The 24602-nt window shown below is 37.3% G+C and overlaps 1 protein-coding gene and 1 long non-coding RNA gene across 2 annotated transcripts; one reads left to right on the top strand and one right to left on the bottom strand.

Moving 5' to 3' along the window:
• Nucleotides 1-863: 863 nt before the first annotated feature.
• Nucleotides 864-24602, bottom strand: lnx2b (ligand of numb-protein X 2b). Its single transcript, XM_032555141.1, is given in 12 exon segments — nucleotides 864-2012; nucleotides 3281-3439; nucleotides 4018-4261; nucleotides 6671-6845; nucleotides 8723-8869; nucleotides 10098-10277; nucleotides 10279-10521; nucleotides 15168-15227; nucleotides 15229-15368; nucleotides 19269-19462; nucleotides 21660-22201; nucleotides 24398-24602. Coding segments are annotated over 11 exon segments (2097 nt in total). The 5' UTR covers nucleotides 22079-22201; nucleotides 24398-24602; the 3' UTR covers nucleotides 864-1876.
• LOC116714519 (uncharacterized) lies at nucleotides 5009-17407 on the top strand. Its single transcript, XR_004338071.1, has 3 exons — nucleotides 5009-5020; nucleotides 10737-10741; nucleotides 17143-17407. It is a non-coding gene; the product is annotated as an uncharacterized LOC116714519 (long non-coding RNA).

The raw sequence follows: 24602 nt of genomic DNA, 5'->3' as shown, positions 1-24602 counted from the left end.
CAAGAATAAAAACACGATAAAATTGTAGTATTGCAACTTTGTAATACTACTTTATCTCATAATTGACTTTATTTTCTTAGTGTATTAGTCTGTCCATAAAAAGCCCACTTATGTACGGTAGAGGATTTGTGATGCTGTGGGCCAGCTTGTATTCCAATTAGAGTTCTGTTAGAAATCATAACATGACCAAGATTTTACATAAAAATCAAAATAAACTGCAAATGGATCATACATCAGTCAGGGTACAAAAGCAAATAGTTTCTCTTGTTTAATTTTTTTTTTTATCTTAAAAAAAGCTGTATTTGAAAATCAGAATTAATCCAAACATGCAACTAAAACCTCTCTACATATGAAGACTCAAATATAAGAATCTTCTGAATTACCTGAATCTTTCCCAGTCCAGATTAGGCCGTGTGTGAAATTATGCAAACATTTCATATTTATTTAATATACATATTTTTTACCACTAGGGGGCAGGTTGAGCAGTTCAGACACTGAACAGTTCAACATGTACAGCTCTCCAAAAGTATCAATACACCATGAAGTTTTATATATTTTCTCATGTTGCAACCATGAGAAATTTAAACTTTATGTGACAGATTAAAAATTAATGAACAGGAAAAAGATGAAAGTGTTCACCCTTTTGTTTCTCCAAATTTTAAAAGAACCGACAGTCAAATAATTTGAAATTCAAATCAGAAATTTCAGTCTATTGATCAACAAAACTGTTCATCAAAACTGGTAGAGATGTAAACCACAAGACGAAGCTGTAATTGAATCAAGAATTGACCTAAAAGGGCTTCCATACATATTACACTTCCCATCTGGGATAAAGAAACACACGCATATGTTCTCATTTTTAAAAAATGTTTTATTACTTCGAAACATTTCTTCGACTTCAACATGTTAAACTCTACAAAATGAAACCAAAGAAAACATGATTTGATATGATTTTATTGAACAAAACTAAACAGAGTGGGGATTATTTACATGTTACTTGGTTTATATTTCAAAAAGCCACTTTGTTGTTCGACAGCCGCCTCCGTCAGGATGCAGGCAAGGCCACGTTAAATCTACTTTTATTAACACATTTTGGTACAGAGACAGTTTAAGGCAGTTATTTGTCCTTCAATACCTCCAAGGCACCCACTTCCTTTAAATCTGTCAAGACTAACTATTTATGGAAATAAATACAGTGCTAAAAATGAAATGAGGGCTTGGATGTTGACAAATAAAAGAAAATTAAAAAATAAACGTCGAATTAGCAACACTTTCATTAGGAAAAGAAGAGAACAGCAAGCTTATTTGTTGTTCCTGAATGTGACTAAATAAAAAAAAAAGAGCCTAAACGATGAATAAATTTGTTTTCTAATCCAAATTTAGTATAATCATCTGTACATGAGTTACATTTTATTATTACATCATAACTTTACCTTCTTCTTTTAATAAAAATGAACATTTATACAGCAAAATACCCAACCCACCTTCTAAAACACTCTGATTTTATTCAGATTATAAAATAAATATTTTGCATCATGTTCAGAAAGAGCTTTAATTTTGGACTGAATCAAATTGTTCATTCGTTTGGCATCTGTCCACAGTCAGGATCCTACATTAAAGTTTATACTAGCAACGGTTGCTAGAATCAGTCATCAAAACTGAATCCTTCTAGTTAGTTTTGACTAAATTTTTTATGATTTGTACATCTTAGTGTTACAACCAGTTTCTACAGGACAGCTTTAACAGACGGGACTGGGATTATGTACAACATTCTGCATAAAATTAACAAAAATAATCAGAGATTAAAGGAATGCATCTGAACAGGGCTACTTGTGAATGCTCACATGAACACAAAAAGACACAAAGTTGGTTTTTATTACACTAAACTTCCAGGCCAGGACACAACAGTCAGCGTGACTTTGTTCTTCTGCAGCTTGAGCATCGGGATGAGCGAGGAGTTGTTCATCCCCACCGTCGTAGCGCCGTTCACCGCCACGATCTCATCGCCGCACCTGAAGAGAAACAGCCGCCGTTAACGCAGAGTCTGGAGGTACGGATGGGCAAAATCCAATTTTACAGAGTAATTTTGGTTTCTGGTGCAAACGTCTCTGTACCAGAAGAGGGGAGAGAACCCAACAATTATACTCAAGTAAAAGTAAAAAGTAGCCATCCAAGAAATTACTTAATTGCTGCGAGTCTTTCTAATATTTAAAAATTACACCACCAAACAGATCAAACATAAAGTTACAGGGAAAGTTTGGTATTTTAGGACAAAAATGACAATAACTCACATAAGTAACAAAAAATAACAATCACCCAAAGAAAATTTTTTTTTCAAATCAGTTTCTTTCAATAAAAAAACTTATAAAACTTTAACAAGAACAGCAGGTCTGTGTCTGGTGACTTTTTGGTTAAAACATGTTTCATTTTCATTCAGTGGGTAGAAAATCCAGAAATTTTACTAAAGTAAGAGTAGAAACACTGCATAATAAAATTTATAAAATTACTCAAGAGTAGAAATATTGCATAATAAAATTACTCAATTAAAAGAAAAAAGTGCAGCACAGCAAAAATACTCCTAGAAGTATTTTTTTCCCAAAATGTTACTCGAGTAACTAGTAACTACCCAACTCTGCTTAGTACACATGAGATAAGAAAACTAACTTGTCAGAAAAAAAATGTGAGCTTGTTTTTAGTGAATAAATCATTAAAATAAATGTAGAAAGTGGCAGATTATTTATCTTATAACAAGTCATTTATACTGTTAATAGTGAAATAATCTGCCAATAAAACTAGAACTTTTTCATCAGTATTAAGGATTTATTTACTTAAAATGAGTTATATCTTGCTGAAAAGATATTTGTAAGTTAGTTTTGTACTAAGGTATTTGCACAGGAAACTAGACCAAAAAAACAGGAAAGATTTTGTGTTTTTGCAGGGCATCGTGATAACAATAAGAATCTAAACTCTCCCTAATATCACGATGGATAGTTTTAGTATTTTCAATGAAAACGTCAGTACATTTGAAAATACAGTTAATATGTGCAGCTTAGTGATACAAGTTACACTTCACACGTTATAAATGGGAATGTTTTTCTAGAGCATTATATGTGTTTGTGGGGATATAATTGCTGTGACAAACAGTCATGCCTAAAAATAATGTAATAAATAGTTCTTGTTACCACAATAGTGCTGCAAAATATCGTGATGAAACTTTAAGTCTGTGTCGTCCGCCTGTATCTGGAGGGACTCGGCTCAAAGTGTGGTGAGTTTTACTTACTTTAGACGGCCGTCGAAGTGAGCAGGCGTCCCAGGCACGATAGTTTTAATGAAAAATGGCTGCTGCCCGTGGCTCTCCTCGTAACCCCCGACGATGCTGAAGCCCCAGCTCTCGCTGTTAGTCTTCTGCAGGACGATGTCCCTGCACCAGTGCATGTGACTGAGGGACAAAGTTAGAGTTAGAGCGCACGCTTTCATACAAACATATGTAATGTATATACAGTATATAAAAATATTGAACAAACGGGAGAGCATCCATTGTGATCAACACTGCAACTCTGTAGCTCCTCCACTGTGACTCTGGATTTCTGCAGGTTTCACCAACTCAAATTTAAGACTTTTTAAGACCACTATGAATGAAATTTAAGACTTGTATCATTACAGACATGTACAGGTTCAGCTAACTGCCGATAAAATTGTAAGTTATCCATGATGGATGCTTATTGGCAGCTAGTTAGCAATAACCTCAAGCGCTAACTAGCTTTAGCTTTATCTTTAGCATTAGCGAATCGACATTCTTTTTACCAGGTTACAAGGGAAATAATCTGACAGTGGAACTAGAATTCTTTATCACTATTAAGGAAATTATTAAGCTCCTATATCTTGCTGAAAGTTACTTCTAAGTTAGTTTTCTCTAATTTCAGTCTAGTAATACATGTGTCCTAGAAACTGGACCAAAAGAACTTGTTAATATTTTGTGTTTTTGTAGAGTTCCTGGGTTTAGTGGTTGGGATTTACCTCGGTAACCCCAGCCAGTGGGTCCACAGCGGCGTCCAGGTCCGGATCTCGTCTCGCTGGTCGTCCATGTTGTCAAAGTCGTCTCTGCTGCCGGTCTCCGCGTCCTCCTCGGCGCTGTCGGAGAGCGTCTGGATGACGCGCAGCACCACCTGGGCCTGAGCCGTCTGGGCCTTCAGAACGGATACGGCCTCGTTGTAGGTCAGCTGCGTCAGATCGACGCCGTTGATGCTCAGCAGAACGTCGCCTGAGGAAGTTTAACATTTAATGAGCAGGAAGCTCATAAATACAAAACGCAACACATTTTCTCTTAATTACCAAAATGATTGTTCGTCTGAATAATCCAACTCTGTAATCCGCCCACAAATATCTTCAGGAATCATTAAAGCAGCAGTGTGTAAGTTTAATAAAAAATATATTTTTTCTACATATTTGTTAAAACTGCCACTATCTTGTGACAGTTTATGAGACAGATAATCTGTGAAATTACCAATCTCTTCTCCCTCCTTCCTGAGCTACTGTTGCAGTAGCAACTGGAGGCAGGAGGAGGGGCTTAGTGCTGTCAATCAGTCAATCAATCTCATGTACTCACTGCTAAATGTACAATAATTGATTAATCGTTAACTGGAGTATACAGACTCAAAGGCCATTACCTGGAAAAACATTCAGAGCAGTAATTAAGCCAAAACTGTACAAAATGCATATAAATTTAAGATATAAAACCTTTGTAAATATGATTTACCCAATCAAGTGGAATAGTTTTAATACATTTTTGGCAATAAAAAGTTTATTTTCTTATTAAAAATGCAATTGATTTGTTTATTTGCATCTTTTAATGCGTTTCTAATATTGTATAAAAAGGGGATTAAATAAAAAATCTGCAAAATGTTTAATTTTTCTTATGCAATTAATCATCTTAATAATCAATTACTACAATAATCAACAGTTTCAGCCCTAATACAAACCATTACCTGGTGAAGTTAAGGTTTATTAGGTCAAAATAAATGTCAATTTTCATTTTCCCAAAGTTTGAGTCGATTGATTTGATGAATCAGCGCCTCTTCGCTCACATCCTCTCCGTTTACGGCCCTGGAGCCACACATTGTGTCTCCTCTGAATGGAGGCAGGATGAAAAGACGGAATAGCCCTTTTCCTATACAACCTATTGTCAATTTTACACAAAAGCAGTTCAAGGACCAGTCCAGAGCCAGCATCCAGTCTCTAAACTGGTGTTTTGATGGCCAAACAACTGGCCAGGAAAACTGCTAGCGAAACATTGCTAACACTTCACTCATCAGAAGGAAAACCGGAGTGAGAGGTCGACGTCGTTAAAGCCAAGAATCAGAGGAAACTACAAAGACTTCTGACAGAAATCAGAGGAAGTTTTTATATTTATGTATTTACTTTTGTCACTCCAAACCCTCCATAGTTTAATTTATTTTAGATGTTTAAAATGTCTTCCAGTTGCAGATTTAGCTGTTGATTAGAAATTAAAAGTTACTGATCTTTTCGAGGGTATCCTTGCATTATTAGATTACTTGAAAATGGTTTCCAAACAACAATATTGTTGTTTATCACAGTAACGTCTGGGAAAATGTATCAGGTCTGATGTAGTCAGAATAAAAGCTCTTTAAGTTTCTGGTTGTTTTTCCTCTGGTAAAGTCAGAAATGATGACCTCAGAGTTAAAACAAAGCAGCAGGGCTCCAGTCAGACAGAAATGTCGTGAGGTGACATTATGAGGGAATGAGTCATGATTCAGATGATACTGTGTAATATGCAAACAATAATTACAAATGGAGTGGAACTTCTTTGGTCCCATAAACACAACTGTGGAAATACTCACAGAAAAAAAAGATAAAAGTCTGAATATTACTCCAAACATACCAACTGCGTCTCCTTGCACTTTGGTGCCTAACCCTGAGAAGGTTAGGATAGGTTTATGGTCTACACAAAACAGTATTAATTACATTTTTCACATAAAATTATTCTTAGAGGATGAGATTTTCTGTATATTTTGAGCCTCTTGTGATCCAAATAAGCTGATCACAAGATTTGCTGGACACCCCACCCCCAACTCAATGTTTATTCTCACACTTGAAGACGGCTGCAAGCAGATGTGCAATTATACAACCGTACATCTTTGAAAAGCAGAAGTGGAGCCTCCTGCACAACCAGCAAGAATGTAGCAAGTGGTTTCTGGATGGCAAGTCAACAAAAAAACCCCAAAAACTTGTCTTTTCCAGAAGCGGTAAAACTAGTAGACCAAACGTGCTGGAGCTCCTCTGGGGTTGCTAGGTGACGGGCGGAATTCCACTGGTGTTGCTAGGTAACGGCGCAGTGCCCCTTGAATGTGACTCAACTATCGGAGAATTTACAATCAGCTCATTTTCCAGACAGAAAAAAGGCTGTGTGCACTTTTTTTTACGCTATTGAGCTCTTTTTAGAAGTAGTTGATACTCACATGGAAGTACATAAAACATGTAAAAAGTCATTTTTGATTAATAGATCCCCTTTAACAGCAATTTTATGTCAGCTTGTTTCCGTCTGAGTATCTAAAAGTGCCCACTCAGTACCTCAAAGCAAGTTTTCTGGCTATTTTTTTAAGTGTCATTAAGTGAAACCATAAGAATCCTGGGACAAGATGTGGTCTTGTACCTCTTTTGATGGTGCCATCTCTGTGCAGACAGCCAACTGGCTGAACACTCGTGATGTAAACAGGCAGCCTGCTGCGGCAGTCCCTCCCCCCGGCTATGGTGATGCCCAGAGACGTTCGAGGTTCCTTCTTCAGGCTCACCGTCTTCTCCTGACAGGTAAAACCGCCCGGTGGATCCTATAAAACAATTACAAACCAAGAAAACACAAAAATATTCAGGATTTCGAGCCAATTATTGTAATTCATAAATTACAATAATTCAGCAGGATCTTTTGACGCAGTAAATCCCGTTTAGAGGACCACTTGTAGAAACAAATGTGAAACATTTGAGACAGAGCTGAGAGGTAAAAGGGTACAAGTGTGAGGATCAACACTCGGCACTCGTAGTGGAAAAGATGTGTGGAAAATGACAACTTCAAGCAGCCTTCTCGCTGCTCCACTGAGTCTGTAAACTGTCAGAAGGGAAGCTTGGGGGAGGCGGGGGTTCTTCCTTCCCACAGCAGGGAACCCATCCCCCCCAAGCAAGACGAAAAGATTCGACTCCGCAGGCGAAAGCTAACTGTTACCAGCTTTGATCCTCTCACCTCCCAGAGAAACAACCAAAAAAACAACAACAAGAAGAAGAAGACAGCGGCCCCTCGGCGGCAGAGAGCAGCACCCGGACTCTTTTGATCAGGACAGAGGGAGGCCCAGAGCTTTCATCTCCAACGCAGGTGAAAACTTCTCACCCCTGACTGGAGGGGGATCGCTTTTCCCTTTACCGTCCAACAGAGGAGGCAGAGTCCCCAAAAACTGCACTCAAGTTAGACCAGCACTACTTCAACATATTTATACTCAAGTAAAAGTCAAAGGAAGCCAATAAATTACTCAAGAGTAAAAAAGTGTTTGGTAAAAGAACTCAGTGATCAATTAATCATTTAGTATTTAGAAATTACACAATCAGATGGGCCAAGATATTAAGTTAAGTGGAAATTTTGGTATTTCAATTACCAAAACTACAATAATTCAAAAAAAAAAAAATATATATATATATATATATATATATAACAAAATCAGACAAAATAAAATGTTTCCAAATCAGTTTCTTTCAATATAAAACTTTATGATGAGTTCTTGGTCCAACGCTTGTAGTTTGATTCTTGGGATCCAGTTGGAGGCATTTTTGAAATTATTGATTAATCTTAAACCCAGAGATAGGTAGAGTACCCAAAAATTATACTCAAATAAGAGTAGCACTACTTCAACATAATTTTACTCAAGTCAAAGTAAAAAGTCTAAATAATTACTCAAAGGATAGTAAGAAAGTATTTGGTAAAACGTCTACTCAAGTGCAGAATAACTGATCAAATTAATCATTTAATATTTAAAAATTTCATAAATCAGACGGACCAAAATATAAAAACTTTTAAGGATGAAGACGACAATATTTCATAAAAGCAAAAAAAATAAAAGAAAATGTTTCCAAACCAGTTTCTTTCAATATAAAAAAAACAAACATATGAAACAAACAAAAACTGCAGGTGTGTATCTGGTGAATTTTGGTTAAAATGTCTGATTTTCATTCTGTGGGCAGAAAATCCAGAGAGCCTGGTAGTAACTAGTTACATTTACTTGAGTAATGATAAATATTTTACCACATCACTTTTATTTTCTAACTGAAAGATAATTTGAAGGTGTTCAGATTTGCCGTCTGCTGGTTTCCTCAGTATGTGAACCTCAGCGAACGTTTCGCTGCAAACCAAATACGTTTCTGAACGTTTTATCAGCCGAAGCAAAGGAATCCCATCACACTTGTCTGAGTTCATCTTCCTTCTTCCTGCTGTTTTTTCTTCACAATTATCCACCAGTACTGTTTTTCCTGTTTACAACTTAAATGCTAAATATATATAGAGAAACCACTCAAGTAAAATGTAAGTACTTACTACCCAACTTGCAGATAAACATGTTTTTTGATAAAGATGCTCTTGTCTTGTCATTTGTGACACCAGAACCTGCTGTGTTTTCACAGCCAAACAGGAGTAGAAACTAAAAACCATAAATGTTGTTTTGCCAACCTTCAGGTAGGTGGTCTGCCGCCTGAAGTACTGCGGCTCCGGGGCCCTTCTCACTCCTCTGCTGTGTTGTCCCTCTCTGCTGCTTCCTGCTTCCTCTGGGTTCTCCGCCGGCCGCAGAACAGCAAAGTTCACACACTTTTCACTGTTCTAAAAACACAGAGAACAAAATAAAAACATTTGTTTTCATGCAAACCAATAGTCTGACACATCAGTAAGCGGCTGATAAACATATTGTTATAAATATTCCTAGTATTGATCAGAAATCTCTGTATGTAGAAGTGTCAATATCAGACACCAAAATGTACCATTTGTTTTTTTTCTAATAATGTTTCCTTTGCAGTTTTGTTGCCTGGTGTCGTTTTTTTAGCTTTGACTTATAATTCTGGTCTCTGTAATTGATTTTCTTGAAACCTGTGCATCTATCATTATAACTCAGGTTCATCTCCATTTTAATGTTACTAATTTCATTGTCATATTCATCTAAATTGAAAGTGAAAGCACCAAGAGTGTGTGGCCACTATACATATTTAAATGATTCCAACAAGTTCTTGTGGTATAATTTCCTATTAATTCTGACTGAACTTTAGAGTTCTCAGAACTTTACGTTATTGTTTTTTAATAATAATAATTCAACTTCTTGAATTTATGGTAAGTAAAATTCAGACTGGATGGAAGGATGCAAGGAAGAAAGACAAGGCACAACAATAAAAAGGAGGGTAGGACAAAAGAATGAGGAGAGGAAAGAAAGATGCAAAAGGAAAGAAGAATGTAAACAAAGGAAGGAAGGATTCTAAAAGGTAGAAAGGAATTATTTAAAAAAGAAAAAAGGAAGGATGCCAAAAAAGGAATGAGAAAAAGGCGGTATGCAAAAAAGGAAGAAAAGAAGGAAGGACGGAAGAAAAGATGCAAATGAATGAAGGCAGGAAGAAAAGTAAGGAATGAAGAAAGACAAGAATGGAGGGATAAAGCAAAGGGAGGAAAGATGCAAAAAAGGAAGGAAAGAGAAAGAGTATGAAGGATGGAAGCAAGGAGGGAAAAATGTAAAGAAAGAAGGAAGGAAGGACACAAGGACAGGGCTAAGAGAGGGAAGGAAGGAAGAAAGAAGCTCTTTGCAGCAAAAAGCAAAGAGGAGGAAAGAAGAAAGGGAGGAAGGAAGGAAGAAGGAAAAAAGGAAGGAAGGTTTAGCTTATTAGTTTAAGGACAATTTTCAAATAAACGTAAATAAAAGCTGCATCAGACTTCAGCTGGTTTCCGTCTGCGGTTCCTGAGAAGCTCAGTTAATAACAGTCCAAACCCATAAAACCTCCAGTCACGACACAGAGGCTGCAGGTCCAAACATGCAGTCGAGTCAGAAAAAGAGCAGCTGATTTCCAACCTGTATGATCATGGCGGCGCTCTCCGGCGTGCCGTGCATCAGGTCGTGTCCGTTTATGGCTAGAACTTTATCGTTGTTCCTCAGTTTTCCGTCTTTGGCTGCCAAGCCGCCGGGCAGAAGGTCCAGGATGAAAACGCCGCTCTCGTCGGACTTCCGGATGAGTTTGATGCCAAGCGGCTCAGGTGCGGTGCGTCTTCGTTAGCATGACGTGGAGGACCTTCCCGGGGTTGTTCAGGTCGGATGGACTGTTGCCGAGGGAACCATGAGGGGGTTGGGAGGCGGCGGTGGACGGGTGTTGATCCGAGCGCTGGTCTCTTATTTTGAAGCCTTTCTCCTGCATGACGGTGAGCCGGAGGAGCGGGGAGCGCTGCAGAACCGTAATGGCCCGAGTGTGGGGAACCGAAGCCAAGTTGACGTCATTCACCTGGAAACAGGACACCAGGATGAAACGACACGACCCAAAACTGTGATCCCACTGAATAAAGAGCTTAAAACTTTATTCCCACTGAAAACTTAAATATAAGACATCTACAGGTAAAGGCAGGCCCGTCACAACAAGCAATAAATCAATTAATCACGATTAATTAAAACAAACTCAATAATTTTCATTTGCACAATTCTTTACCAAAAACTGAATAGCAAAAGTTTTCAGTCTGAACTTTTACAGAGGCTTCATAATTCATTTTCTTTGTTTCGTTTATTTATTTTGGATATTTAAAATATTATAACATTTAATATATTTTAAATATTTAAATTTGAGTTAATTGGAAATATATTTTTTATGAATCACAAAGTTCCAATTGAATTGTTATTGATGATTCTGATCAAATGTAGAGTTTGTTGATGGTTTCATATTTACTGTGTCATGTAAATAACTGAACTGCTGTTGTTGCTGAAATGCGATATACACACAAACTTCACCTCAACTGTATGTAAATAAAGGTAGAAATCAGGAATAATTAACATTTCTGGTTAAAACTTCAAATTAGTTTTCCTTTATATAAATCCTAGAGCAACAACAACAAAACAAATAAAACAAAAACTTTACATGTCTTGTTATAAAAACAAACATGTCCAGTAGAGAAAAATAAACAACACATTACTTTTCTTTGGAAATCAAACCAGCAGTTTGCACCAGGCAGGTGAGGCTGCTCTCTCTGAAATGACGCGTTTGTGTCTGGTGTAAACACACCCCGTTACCACGGCGATAAAACTCGTTAATCTTGAATATCTACTGTCCCCCATTGCGTCACTTAAAAAGAAAACAGCGTTTGCATTATCCTGAGAGTACAGTTTGAAGTTGTTCATTGAAAACCAGGCTGGGATGAGCGGTGTCACGCTATGCAGCGTTTCCCACACAGCAATCAGACACATTGGAATATTTATTTAGGAATTAATCACTACCCAAAATAAGGAATCTTTTATCTTGGAGATCATCTATTAACCCCCCTTTTCTCCTTAAATGCAGTCATGTTAGATCAGTCTCTTCCCTGCTAAATACACAGATCATGTAAGCAAAGAAAGCTCAACGGATTACAGAGTTTCCAAACATGTAGCAACACCGTCCTTCCTTCTGATGCAGAGAGATCACAAGCCGGGATCTCTTCAGTTTACGCTTTTCTCTGGAAACTATCTGGGTTCTTACTTTCACTTTTAGTGCACGTTTTCTGCAAGGTATCCACAGAACTGCAGGAGCATTTTCATGTATTTTCTTTATTTATTTAAGTTGGTGTTAAATAAATCAGAAGTTTATTCTTCCCATGATGGTTCTATTGTAAGGAGTGAATGGACCATGACCGGCCTGTAAACGAATAAAAGGAGTTTAGACAGCCTTGAAAACTTAAGATTTTAGAAAAGTTTTGTAAACTTTCATACTCAGAGAAATTCAGATGAGATTTTTTTCTGAATTAAGCGCTAGGCCTAGGCCTGTCACGATAGCAAATTTTGCTGAGCGATTAATTGTCTCAAAAATTATTGCGATAAACGATAATATTGTTTGAAGACCTTTTTACACTGATTTAATGGAAATGACATAATAATGCATGCGATTTCTTGCCAAAGATAGATACACTTTATTTTCAAAAGAACACTAAACACTGGAACTGATAAACAAAATAAACAAAACAACCAAAAATGAAAATAAAATGGTCTCCATTAACAAAAAACGCACTTGAAAAAAAAACTAAACAACATAAAGTAAAAGTGGAAATAAATACTGCATTCAACCAAAAGAGTGCAGATTATGAAGTCTGTATATTATGTTGCCCTTCAGTAATAATTAGATTTAAATAGAGAAGATGGGCACATCGACTACCTGATGCAATAGTTCACACTACATGATTTTTTGCTCCTATTTTTCCCCTTACAATAATCTTAGATCGTTGATCTTTCTAAGATTGTGTGGTGTGTTATGGTAGATCGTCGTTGCAGCTCCGATCCAAATCAGGGTTTTCCCCGACTGGGCGCTTTAACGCAGCCTGTTGAATGTGACAGGCAGCCAATCAGAAAGCGCGGATGCACTTTCTGCACTTTCTGAGGGGAAATTACGTCGGGGAATCCCAAACAGCTGACACGGCGCAACCCGAAGTCCAGCGGACATCGGAGATGACATGTGGAAACAACATTAATGTTTATTCAACATGCAAAGAATATAGAAATGACAAGAGGAGGAGTTGGAGCGAAATTGCTACCGCAGTTGATAAACCCGGTAACTTTTCAGCTGTTCTTCGTTAACGTGACGTAAATAGGTTATAATGATTTTCATTCAGTCAGGACTTTACGCTGACACTAGCCACATGCATTGCAGGTAGATTGTAGTAAAGCATTGATTAATGCCTGGTTTTAAAATTAGTTCACTGGACTTGTAGCCATTATTTTGTGCCCATTGTTGGACACCACACGGCAGGACCGAACCCGATCGAACCGTTATACCTAGGATTTCTGTCGGCTAATGTGTGGTCTGTCAGGTTTTGAAAATGGGCCGACAATCGGCCGACAGCTCTAAGATCGTGTAGTGTGCGCTGGGCTTTACACTAAGGAAATGAGGAAGGGAGGAGTCAGTGGAGAGCACCGGAGTTGAGCCTTTTTTCATTCAGTGTCATTAACAGAAAGAGAAAAAGGCCGGAAGAGAAGATAATGCCGATAATTAAAATGACGTCGATAGTTTTAATTTATCGCACGATTAATCGATTTATCGTTTATCGCGACAGGCCTAGCTAGGCCTGTCACAAGAACAAGTTTCGCTGGACAATAAAGACATTATTGCGATAAATGATAATATTGGGGTTTTTGTAAGGCCATTTTCAGGTGTTATAATGGTAATGGCTTGATAATGTAAGAACACATTCTCAAAGATCAATAAGCTTTAAAGACTTCTGAGAGTCTAACTGGAGCTGTGTTTTAAATATCCAAAATAAATAAACAAAAACAACAAAAAGTGAATTACGAAGTCTCTTTAAACAAAATTGTCATTTAAAAAAGGGCTAGTTGAGACTGGAGACTTTAATCATCCAGTTTTTGATATAACGAGAGAAAAAAACAATAAATTATGTAAACTGAAATTACTGAGCTTGAGTTTCAATTGATCATAAAATGTATTAATTTATTGGTTATTGTGACAGGCCTAGTAAGTGAACAGTAAGTGACTTGTCATGTTTGTCTCTGTCAGGTTTGCTCCAGCTGTGTTTTGGCTCCACCTTCGTTCTCATGCTTTGCCTGAAGCCAACCTAAAACCGTGGATGTAAAGGAAACGCTCATGATCTTCCTCCGCCCCATTGGATACATTTCAATTAAAACGCTGAAAAACCACATAAGGTTTTTCAGCAAACCCGTCACCAAACGAGATGATAATCTACTTCAATGTTGCTTCCTGCAAAAGATAAACTTCCCGTCAAGTCCAGAATAATAATTCCTTATATAAATGGCTTAAACATAATGAAATGTTCAGTTTGAGCCCTTAAAACATTTACAGTTGTTTTAGATTTCCTTTTATTTCATCATTTTCACTAGATGTGTAAATATGTATAATGTGGAACATATTTGGATGAGAGAATTTGGGTTAGGATTTAATAAACTTTGTCCTTTTCAAACTGGATATGGAAATTTTGTTTTTGTTTAGCTATGATGAATATTTTTTGTTATTTTTTTCCCTGACATTTGACCCATTCCAAATAAATAAGAACTAATTTAATGCATTTTATCTGGAGATGTTTTTTTCCAATAAGTTACAATAAGAACTTCATATTTTCTACAATATAATCTTTTAGCTAATAAAAGGTTTGCTATTAGTGCAGCAGACAAAAATGGCCAAAAGTCACCAAAACAATAAGAATTGAGATTTAATCAAAGTTGGGTGGAAACTAGTTACATTTACTTGAGCAACCTTTTTGGAAAAATGCTACTTTTCAGCAGTATTTCTACTGCTCTGTACTTTTACTTTACTTGAATAATTTTATTATGAAGTATTTCTACTCTTACTTGAGTAAAATTTCTGGATTTTCTACCCACTGAATGAAAAAACAAACCTGTTTTAACCAAAAATTCACCAGATACAGACCCGCAGTTTTATTAAAGTTTTATATTGAAAGAAACTGATTTAGAAAGATGTTTCTTTTGCTTACTTTTGTTATGTTGTAATCATGTTATTTGTAGGAATCATTTTGCTCTTTAAAATACCAAAATGTCCACATAATTTTTTATTCTTTGGTCTGTCTGATGATGTAATTTTTAAATATTAAATGATTAATACTTAGAGTAGACTCTTTACCAAATACGTCTTTTACTTTAGTCATTTCTTAGATGACTACTTTTTACTTTTACTTGATTAAAAATCTATTGAAGTATCACTACTTCTTACTTGAGTACAGCTTTTCGGTACTCTATCCACGTCTGCATTTAAGTTTAATCAATAATTTCAAAAAAATGCCTCCAACTGGATCCCAAGAATAAACTAAAGGTGTTAGGACCAAGAACCCATCTGAAGGTTCAGGACTTCGGTCCCAGAGTACTGGAGCCTGACCCGTCTAAATGAACTATAAAAAGACACGACATCATGCAAAGTGCTTGGCCCACCTCCAGGATGTGGTCCCCTGGAGCCAGTCTGCCGTCGCGCGAGGCTACCGAGTCCCGGATGAATCTCCTGGATCACGATGTTTCCCAGGGGAGTGTCTTTTCCTCCCACGATGCGCATGCCCAGCTCCTCCTCGGGTTCGTCTCTGAACAGCTCCACCACGTTGGCCTCGGCCACCAGACTGGACCGCAGCGGCGTGTTGTCTGCAGAACCGCAGAGGAAGAAACAAAGCTGGGTTCATCATCTCTGAGGCAGAAATCATAAACAAATGGCCAATATACAAATAACAGTTTTCAAACATTTTTCACTGCATTTGTGATTTTATTATCCAAGGTGATGACTCAATATCTTAGAAACTCATTTCAATGTTAACGTTTGCTTGTTTAATTAAAGTTTTTACATTATATTTACCGAGTCCAGCAATTTAAATACTATTATTACATTCAGAAAAAATTAAGGCCACTGTAAAACTGTATACATCCTTTGTACTAATCACTTCTTAAAGTTATAGGTTTTATTTAACATTTAGGTACAGAAATGTATTTACACACTGCAAAAAAACACAAAATCCTACCAAGTATTTTTGGTTTACTTTCTATTGCAAATATCTTAATACACTTGAAATAAGACAAAACTAATTACAAGTCAATGTTCAGCAACAAATAGGAGCTTATTTTAGGTTAATTTCTTAATATTTATGAAAATCTACTAATTCACTGGCAGATTATTTCACTTGTAACAAAAATGTTTTTCTCTTTTAAAAGTGAAACAATCTACCAATGAAACTAGTAATTTTTTGTCAAGGAATTATTAACACAAAACACGCTCCTGTGGCTCGCTCAACATTTACTTGTAATTAGTTTTGTCTTATTTTAAGTGTTCCAAGATATTTGCACTAGAAGCTAAACCAAAAATACTTGGTAGGATTTTGTGTTTTTACAGTGCATGGATGGCTTTCAAAATAAAATGTCCTGCTTCCAGAAGCAGAAGAAGTCTGGGAACATTCTTTGGTCAGACAGGACCAGGATGGGTGTTTTGGTGCAGCTGGTATCCAGCGTGTTTGTGGAGCACCTGGGCAACGGAGGCAGGGGGAGTTCAGACAACGAAGTGCCAAAGGCATTTTAAAAAGACGATGATGAGGAGATAACGTTCATATCAATAGTAAATTACAGCCTGACATGATGACGAGATCTAATTTGAAACTTGGACTTGAGTCACCTGCTGATGTTTCAAAGAAAAACTAATAATTAAGGTTGAAAACGGCAGAGGAAATAATATTTTGGGTTCAATTATTAAGAAATTCTTGGTATTTTCCAATGGAAGTCGGACTGAGTTTTACGTGGGAAAATAAATGAACCTCGGCGATCAAAGGTTAACTTTTAATTTTACGTTAAGGGAGACAGCCAACACCTCAAAGTGATTTATGGTACTAGGACAGCAGGTGAGGTAGCAGCTGACGGTTATGTAATGTTTAACAGGAGTGTGCCGACCTTTGGTTCTAGCACTAAATTCATTAAAAGCTCAATTTGCCTTCGTTTGACTTCAACCCAAAATGGTTGCATAATGCGGTTAAAAATTAACTTTTCCTTCTTAAACAATCACCTAACCTCATAACGCGAAGCTGCATGTTTATGGCTGAAATGTTTAGAAAACATTAAAAAATATAAAAATTAGAAATATGGTGCAGTATGAGATTCCAATTTGATTAAAACTAACATGAAGTCACTTTATTTAAAGACGTTTAAGTCAAAGACATAGATTATATTTAAAGCTTACAGCTTGCCGTATCTCAAACTAAAGCATTTTCTATAATCATGAGAAAAACTTATTACAGTTTCTCTTATTTTACAGGTATATGTTTGAGTAAAATGAACATTGTTCTTTTATTTTATGAACTACTGACAACATGTCTCTGAACTCCCAAGGAAAAAAGTTAGTATTTATTTGCAGAAAATGAGAAATAATCCTTACAAAAAGGATTTAGTGCTTCCAGACCTCAAACAATGTAAAGAAAACAAGTTCATATTCATTTAGAAACAACAATACTAATGTTTTAACTCGGGAAGAGTTCAGAAGCCAATATTTGGTGGAATAACCAGGAGGTTTTCTATGGGGTTCAGCGCAGTGGGCTCTTAGTTTTTTCCAGAGCTGTAGCTTTCTTTCAGCCTCCTGACCAGCAGTGCACAGAAACAGGTGTGGCAGCGCTGACTTACTTTCTGTTTCATTTAGCTGGAGAAAACACCAGTTATTCCAACATTTGCTTTGGCATTTTATTAAATGATTTTAAATTGCAGAAATTTTGTGATTTTAGCAGTTTTAAAACTCAACAACACATTCAAGAAAAATATAGAAAGTTCAGAAATTGAAGAGTTTTATTTTAAAAACGTGCTTGCATTTAGGAAACAGAAATAATTTTGAATCATCCTAACTAACTTAAAACCCTAAACAGGAAAAAAAATGTAATATTTAAAAATTTATATTTGAAAGTGAGTGGAATTAGTATTTTTTTTTTGCTTATTTTAAAACAAGTTTGTTTAAATATCTGGCCTCCACTGTATTTCTTTTCTAAATTTAGAGCTGGCGATCTTTACCTGGAAGAACCGTGTTAACTTTTGGAAGCCAAGCAATAATTATCCAGTGATGTCGGCAGAGACATTTTCCACCTCAACGTTTTTCCACAAGTCCCGTCTGACGCCGGACCTAATGGAGTGTGGTCGCTTTGTGTGTAAACTCCAGAGGCTTTCTCAAGCTCAGCGCAGGGTTGAAAACTGGGTCAGTGAATTAAATAAACGCAAATTTAAAGCTGTTGTCAGCGAGGTGATTTGCCGTCTTTGTGTTGCTCTTTTATTTTTTTTTCTTGGCTCTTCAAGGCTGAGAGCGAACAGAAATTTGAGGCACATTAATCAGCTCAGGTGTGTTGGCAGATGTTGATCTGTGATGTAGGTCTGCTGTTGCTTTAAGGGTTTTTCCGATGATGAAACTGTGTGGTTAAAGCATCTGTGAGCTGGTACATGTTCCTGCAGCTAGGCTGATGATTCACCTGCGATCAAGAGAATCATTTAAAACTGAAAACCGTAGCGGCTCCGTCCACCTCAGCTACTGCAGCAGTTAATCCACTTTTAAAGGAGAAGTTTTATGTGTTTTCAGCCAGATTGGGCCATTTTACAGCACAATCAAGTAACTATATACATGCCTCTGTCTCTTTAAGAAACTCCTGCTCTTTCTGAAACTCCGCCTTCATAAAAACATGGCTCCTCTATTAAAACAACGTTTTTAATAATTGTTTTACTGAGAACAAAAACAATTGTACTTCAGTTAGAGGGATTCAGGCACAAAATAATTGTTGTGAGGAGTTAAAACTGTGTTTTCCCCTTTTAAAATAAAAAAAATATGTATAAAAATAATTTGCTAAACAAATTCAACAGGGCTTGATTGTTTTCTTTTAAGAGTTTGCCTACTGACTTAGATATGAAAACATTCAACATTAAATATGTTGTTGCTTTGATTTTGACTTCTGTGTAACAAAGTGACGTATAATAAGCCACACCTTTTTTCTTTCTTTTTGGGGGTCCACTTTTGTTTTTTTGCCATTGACAGCAATTTAAATATTGTTTATCTATTTCTGTACTAGTTTGGTCCTGCGTTTTTTTCTTTATTATTTGACTTGTGTATGGAAAAGTTAAAAAATGACCGAAAAATAAATGAACTTATATCAAAGTAGCTCCTATAATGGTCTTAGTTGATAGGCAGTTCCACCAGGTCTTTACTAATTGCTGCTGGCTAGTTTGAAGGAGCTGAATGGGGCGGAGCTGCAGCTTGAAGGCGGAGCTAGGGCCAACCAGGCGTTGCCATGGAGATTAAAGGATTTCTAAGATGTGTGAAAGGAAGACGGCAACACTGTAGGTGTGTTTTAATGAGTAAATAACATTATAACATAATGTAAAGCTCCAGAACAGTTTTACTTCTTTCCAAGAAGCCTCTAAAAGCACAATTAGCTGCCAGTGTTGCAAAGACGCAGCTTATGTAAACAGTCAGAGGAGGATGTGGTCATATTAAACATGTTGTGACCGAAAACAGGAGCAGGTGATAAAATGACTCCCTACCATCGTCGATTTCCTCGTAAGCAGGATTAATTAAGCCCGGCTCCGACTGATCTCGCGTGTGGTTTCGGGACAGAGTCGCTGAATGTTTCGCGTCTCCAGACGGCTCGCCGTCACCCTTGCGTCCTTTTATTTCGTTCCAGGAGGGCCGCTTCCTCTTCTCCGCTTCCTCCCGTAGCCTCTTAAAAACAGGACATCTGGGAAAACACAAAGACACCACATAAGAGGTTTTATTCTTAGAAACAGGAATATGAGGCTATAAATAAACAGAAGGAGACAGCGCTAATTGGGTCATAATACATGGAGCTGTAGAAATGGATGCTTACACAGGTTTGGACAACAAGGGGTGCTAAGAAGAGCAGAGCAGAGGTTTCCAACGTGGTTTTGCTTAATTTACTCAGAGATCTGCTGCTCGTCCCTCACTCCTGAACTTTGTATCCCTGTTATTTGCACAAAGGCAGAAGGAGGGCAGCCTGCCTCTCATAAGTAACTGAGTAATGTGTGACAAGCGCCATAAGCACCACACTGTGCAAAACAGACCGACCTGCACCTTGTATGGGACTCTGATTAAAAAGCAGAGCGTTTGAGCTTTATCTGTAGCAACTGCACTGCAAACAAAAAATTACCAAGTATTTTCAGCCTAGTTTTTAGGGCAAATATCTCATTACACTTGAAATGAGACAAAACTAACTTACAAGTAACTTTTCAACAAAACATAGGAGCTTGTTTTGCTTTGGTTATAAGTGAAATAAAATGGCAGTGAAACATTTTCCACTTATGCAAAATGTCAAGTGGAAAAATGTCTTGGTACAACTAGCAAAATAAAAATCCTATTAAGCATCTTATTCAACCCAATTATTAATCAGTAAATACAAAATCATCAATAGATCAGTCCTACACTGTACTGATGTACCTTTAACCAGAAAGGCCGCAGCTTTTCACATGTTTGAAATATTTTATTTTTTAGATGAATCCTTTGCTACAAATTGAGCTTTCACTAAAGGAACGCTGTAACAAAATGATTATTTTCTTATTTAAAAAGAGCAAAAGGGATTATTTTATTTTAAAAAGCAAGTGAATTATTTATTTATTTGCATGTTTTATGCGTTTCTAATACTTTATAAAAAGGTTTAAGAGATTAAATGAAAAATCTGCAAAACTTGTGCCATTTTTTAATCTGTTTGCTCCGTTAATCATGAGAATAATAATAACATAGATTAAACCACATTTTCCTTTAGCGACATTAGCATCTCAGCTACTAAAGCTATGCATCAAGTGTAGAACATTTAGCAGCAAGAGAGACCACCCGGCTTGCCAATTAACTCGTTGGCATAAATACAGAGAGCAAATGGATAATCTACAACAAATTGCATCCAGGCTGCCTTCTGTGATATCAGGTTTCTGACTGCAATTTGATACAATGTGCAGCTGTAATTTGTAGCTTATTAAATAAAATGGAAAAAAGTGAATCCAAAAATGTAAAATTCACAACCGCAAGAAAAATATTATGTATATCAGCACATGGGGTGAAGCTTAAGCATGAAATTTAAGCTATAAGTGGTAATAATTACTGTTATTATTGCCACTATTGATGTTATTGTCACCATTTAATGTAAATTTTTACAGCACAGTGTTGATTTAGGAAGAATCTTAACATGGTAAAATGATACTTGCTCATAATCGCATACAAATATGAATGCACTAGTTATAGACACATATTCAGAAAATACTAAGGTGGAATGCTGAAACCAAGATAACATGAATTGTAATCAATTAGTAATTACTGTAAGATTAGTGGGTGTAAAAATAAGTTCATTCTTCTACCCATTCCTTTGAGCCTGTAAATATACTTTACAACTGTCCTTCTTTTGTTTTTAGTTTATTTTCTTTTTATACAACTCTGTTTAATCTTAATCTGGAAAATTTTAAACACTATTTCTAAGTAGCGTACAACAAACAGAAAGGTTTCCCGAACTACAATATCATCTTAAATATTTCTTGAAATTGACTAAATATTAGAGGTGCACCGACTGCAGGTTACGATCTTTAAAAAGCCTGACCTGCTGGTTCCGATTTTCACCGATATCAGTTTTTTTTGGTCAGAAATGTCGCTAAATATAGCAAGAAAGTCAGCAACAGTGGGATGACTCTTGTTAACTGAAAACGTGCAAACATGACCCAGTGGGCCGGTTCGTCCGTCAAACCTCTCACTTCGCAGAGCAGAAGAAGAGAGCGGCTGATTTTTATTGCTTTGCTGAGGTTGATAAAATCTGCTTCATATTTAAGTACCAGCCAATCACCAATCTCCCAAGATTAAGGAAACCGGACGATAAATCGGTGCACCCCTCCTAAAAATGTTGTGATGAATCATGTGGATCTCAGCCAGAATCCTACCTGTTGTGCAGGTGAGGATGCAGCTCGCAGCGCTGCATCTCCTGCTGGCACTCTGCGTAGTGGGGACAGGTCACCACCAGTTTGTCCAGCAGGTTCCTCACCAGCAGGCTGGAGGGTCGGCACTGGTGCAGCTGCAGACGCTGCCGATCCACGGGGCAAAAGTCCTGCTCCTTCAGGAAGTTGCTGATACAGTGGAAGCAGTAAGTGTGTCCACACGGAGTGTCCATGGGTCTGAGGAGCGGCTGCAGGCAAATGTGACAAACCAACTCATCGTCCACCTCGTTCTGATACTCGTACAGGTGAGTGTCCTGAGTCTCGTGCTGCTGGCCGCATTCTTTACAAACACGAGCCCAGGACAGACCCGCAGAACCGCTGCTGGCAACGGAGACGGCGGCGGTTTTGGTTTCTGTTGCTGCCATCGTTTCAGGAAGTTCAGTCCACTATCGGCTCACGCTGATCGGTTTCAGATGTTTACATCTTCATTTTTGAAGCTGAATAGATCCACAGTCACAGTGTTATCTCCTGGTCTTCATCCTGACTTTCTGTGGAGAGAGCAAAAAGGAGTGAGGTCCATGGCGGCACTTCAACTCGCACTGGCCACCTGCACAGGAAATCACAAATCCAGAAAGCAGCAGCAATATGGCAGCGAGCTGCAGCTGCTTCCTCTCTGCAAGTTTCCTGAGGGACAGAGGGAATTTCACTAGCAGTCAGCTAAAAGTCACGCTGCTTCTCACGGAAATCGCTAAACTCTGTGAAATGAGGCAGAAAAGAAATGGACTGAAGTCAAACCTGCGCTTATGGGAGAACCACATGGTACCTCACTATTATAAAACTTTTAAACTATATGGGCCAGAAATGCAATCCGCCTTCACTAATGATCCATTCAGCACCAACACCAGCAGTCACCGTGATTTTATGCAACTCCTAATCTCCTTTTTAATTCCTGAAAAACTGGAAGAAACTTTGAAGAAATTAAAACATTAAGTAAAAATCTCACAGTATCATGTTATTTCTACAATGTCCTATTTTTTAACCTAAAATAGAAAACATATTTTCTTTCTGTTAACTTTCCCTTTTGCAGTTATATTTATTAAAAAACACTTGCTAATCAATAAAGATGCACCAATTAAAAACAAAACAAAAGCTGCTCACTGAAACCAGACGATTTTCAGCATAATTACCCTCATCAGGAACAGAAAAATCTGATATTTCCATTTGTTTAGCCAAGCGCAACTATACTGCGCTGACAAAATCACTCTTCAGTGTGAATGTTGTTGCTGAGTGAAGACTCAAACTTAGCCATTGAATACATATTGACAAATTGAAAATAAAGTCAGAGGAAACGGAGATTAAATAATCTCTGTAGTCCATTCAGGCCTGAGGACAGACTTATATCAGGAAGGCTAAACACAGTAAGGCAAACTTGAACTTTCAACCTTGGTTTCTTTTAGGAATGCTGCCAGCGTTTTGAATATTTCAGACTGAAGGAAATTTATTCTCTAGCTACACACACAGCAGGTCTTTATGCTCAATTCAGAAGTACCATTGGTCAGTTTTAAAGTTTATCTAGCTGACAGATAATCAAAACACGAAGGAAGCTAATAAAAAGAAAGCACAACTAATAGCAACATCCTTCTACATTGACTGTAAGTTCTGAAGAGAAATCTGTTTGGATGCAAAGTTGGACCAGAAGTGATGGGATTGTTTACAGCTGGATTTACTGCATTTGGCTTCTTCTGGTGCAGAATGATGATGCAAGTTTCACTTCAACAACATAAAAGTCTGATAAAATGTGAACGTTGAGACTGCAAATACTTTAAAAACTATCAGGCTGAAACTGGGCTGTTCAGTCAGATATGGGCAGTCAAATTGACTACTGTGTGAACCAAAGAGACTCCGTTTTCAGTAATGCTAGCAGCGCTAACTGTGCTAATTGCTAATAAACGCCAAAATCCATTAACATTTTGTCTTTGCTCTAAATCCTGAATCCGAGTTTTAAAGCAACTGCCTTCTTGGATGTTGTAAGATTGGCATGAAGAAAATTTCCAATGCTGTTATTGAAGGGAAATCAGAATTTACCCAAATTTTAAATACTTATACTTTGAATTAAAGGTGCTATATAAATAAAGTTGCCTTGCCTTGCCTTATAGAGACAGTGTTTACTCTGGCTATTTTTGGCAATGATCCTTTTTTGTAGCTTGTTTTAAATAATGTTAATAAAATTGATCTGCACTGTTCCTTTAGATTCCAAACCATGACAAACATTTCCAAAACAACTTGAATTTATCCTTTCAGGATCCAGCTGACCAGGAGGACACAGCAACACGAGGGGGAGGGGCAGCAATGCCTTACTTTGTGCTACATTGTATATGAAAAAACTTTGCTTGAGGAGATTCAAAAGACCAAACATTAACCCACAGGAATGGTATGACGGAACATTTTTGTGATTTTAAGACCAAATATTTTTTGAACCAGAAAACACACCGTGTTTAACACTTGTGTCTAGATGTGGAAAAAAACAAGAGATGCAATCATTAAAGTGAATTTTCTAAAAGAAAAGAAATGAAGAGCATCCATTTAATATGAAGAGATCATTTATAAAATGCTAGCTACAATTAGAAAGCGTCATGCTACTACAATCATCCACCTTAACAAGAAAAGATTGAAAGGAATAAAGAGGAGGAAAGTGTTGCTTTCAGGCTTCATGTGTGAAAAGGGTTAAAAAAATTTGCCACTACCTTCATACTTCATATCTTTGTGATCCTAGTCCAGATTTCAGACTCCAAACCAAAAAAAAGAGGGTTCGCTCTTTTCTGTGTTACTGGAGCGACTCGCAGGAGATGATATCTTCTGCCACTGCACGCAAACTCGAGACTCTAGCTGTCGCCCGAAGCCTGAATGAAACCAGAGCTCAGCCTCCCAGACCATCAGAATATGGCCGTG

The sequence above is a fragment of the Xiphophorus hellerii genome, chromosome 23 (assembly GCF_003331165.1).
Source record: "Xiphophorus hellerii strain 12219 chromosome 23, Xiphophorus_hellerii-4.1, whole genome shotgun sequence".
Lineage (NCBI taxonomy): Eukaryota > Metazoa > Chordata > Actinopteri > Cyprinodontiformes > Poeciliidae > Xiphophorus > Xiphophorus hellerii.
Note: the sequence above shows the minus strand (reverse complement) of the source record. Positions and strands in the feature narration are given on the sequence as shown.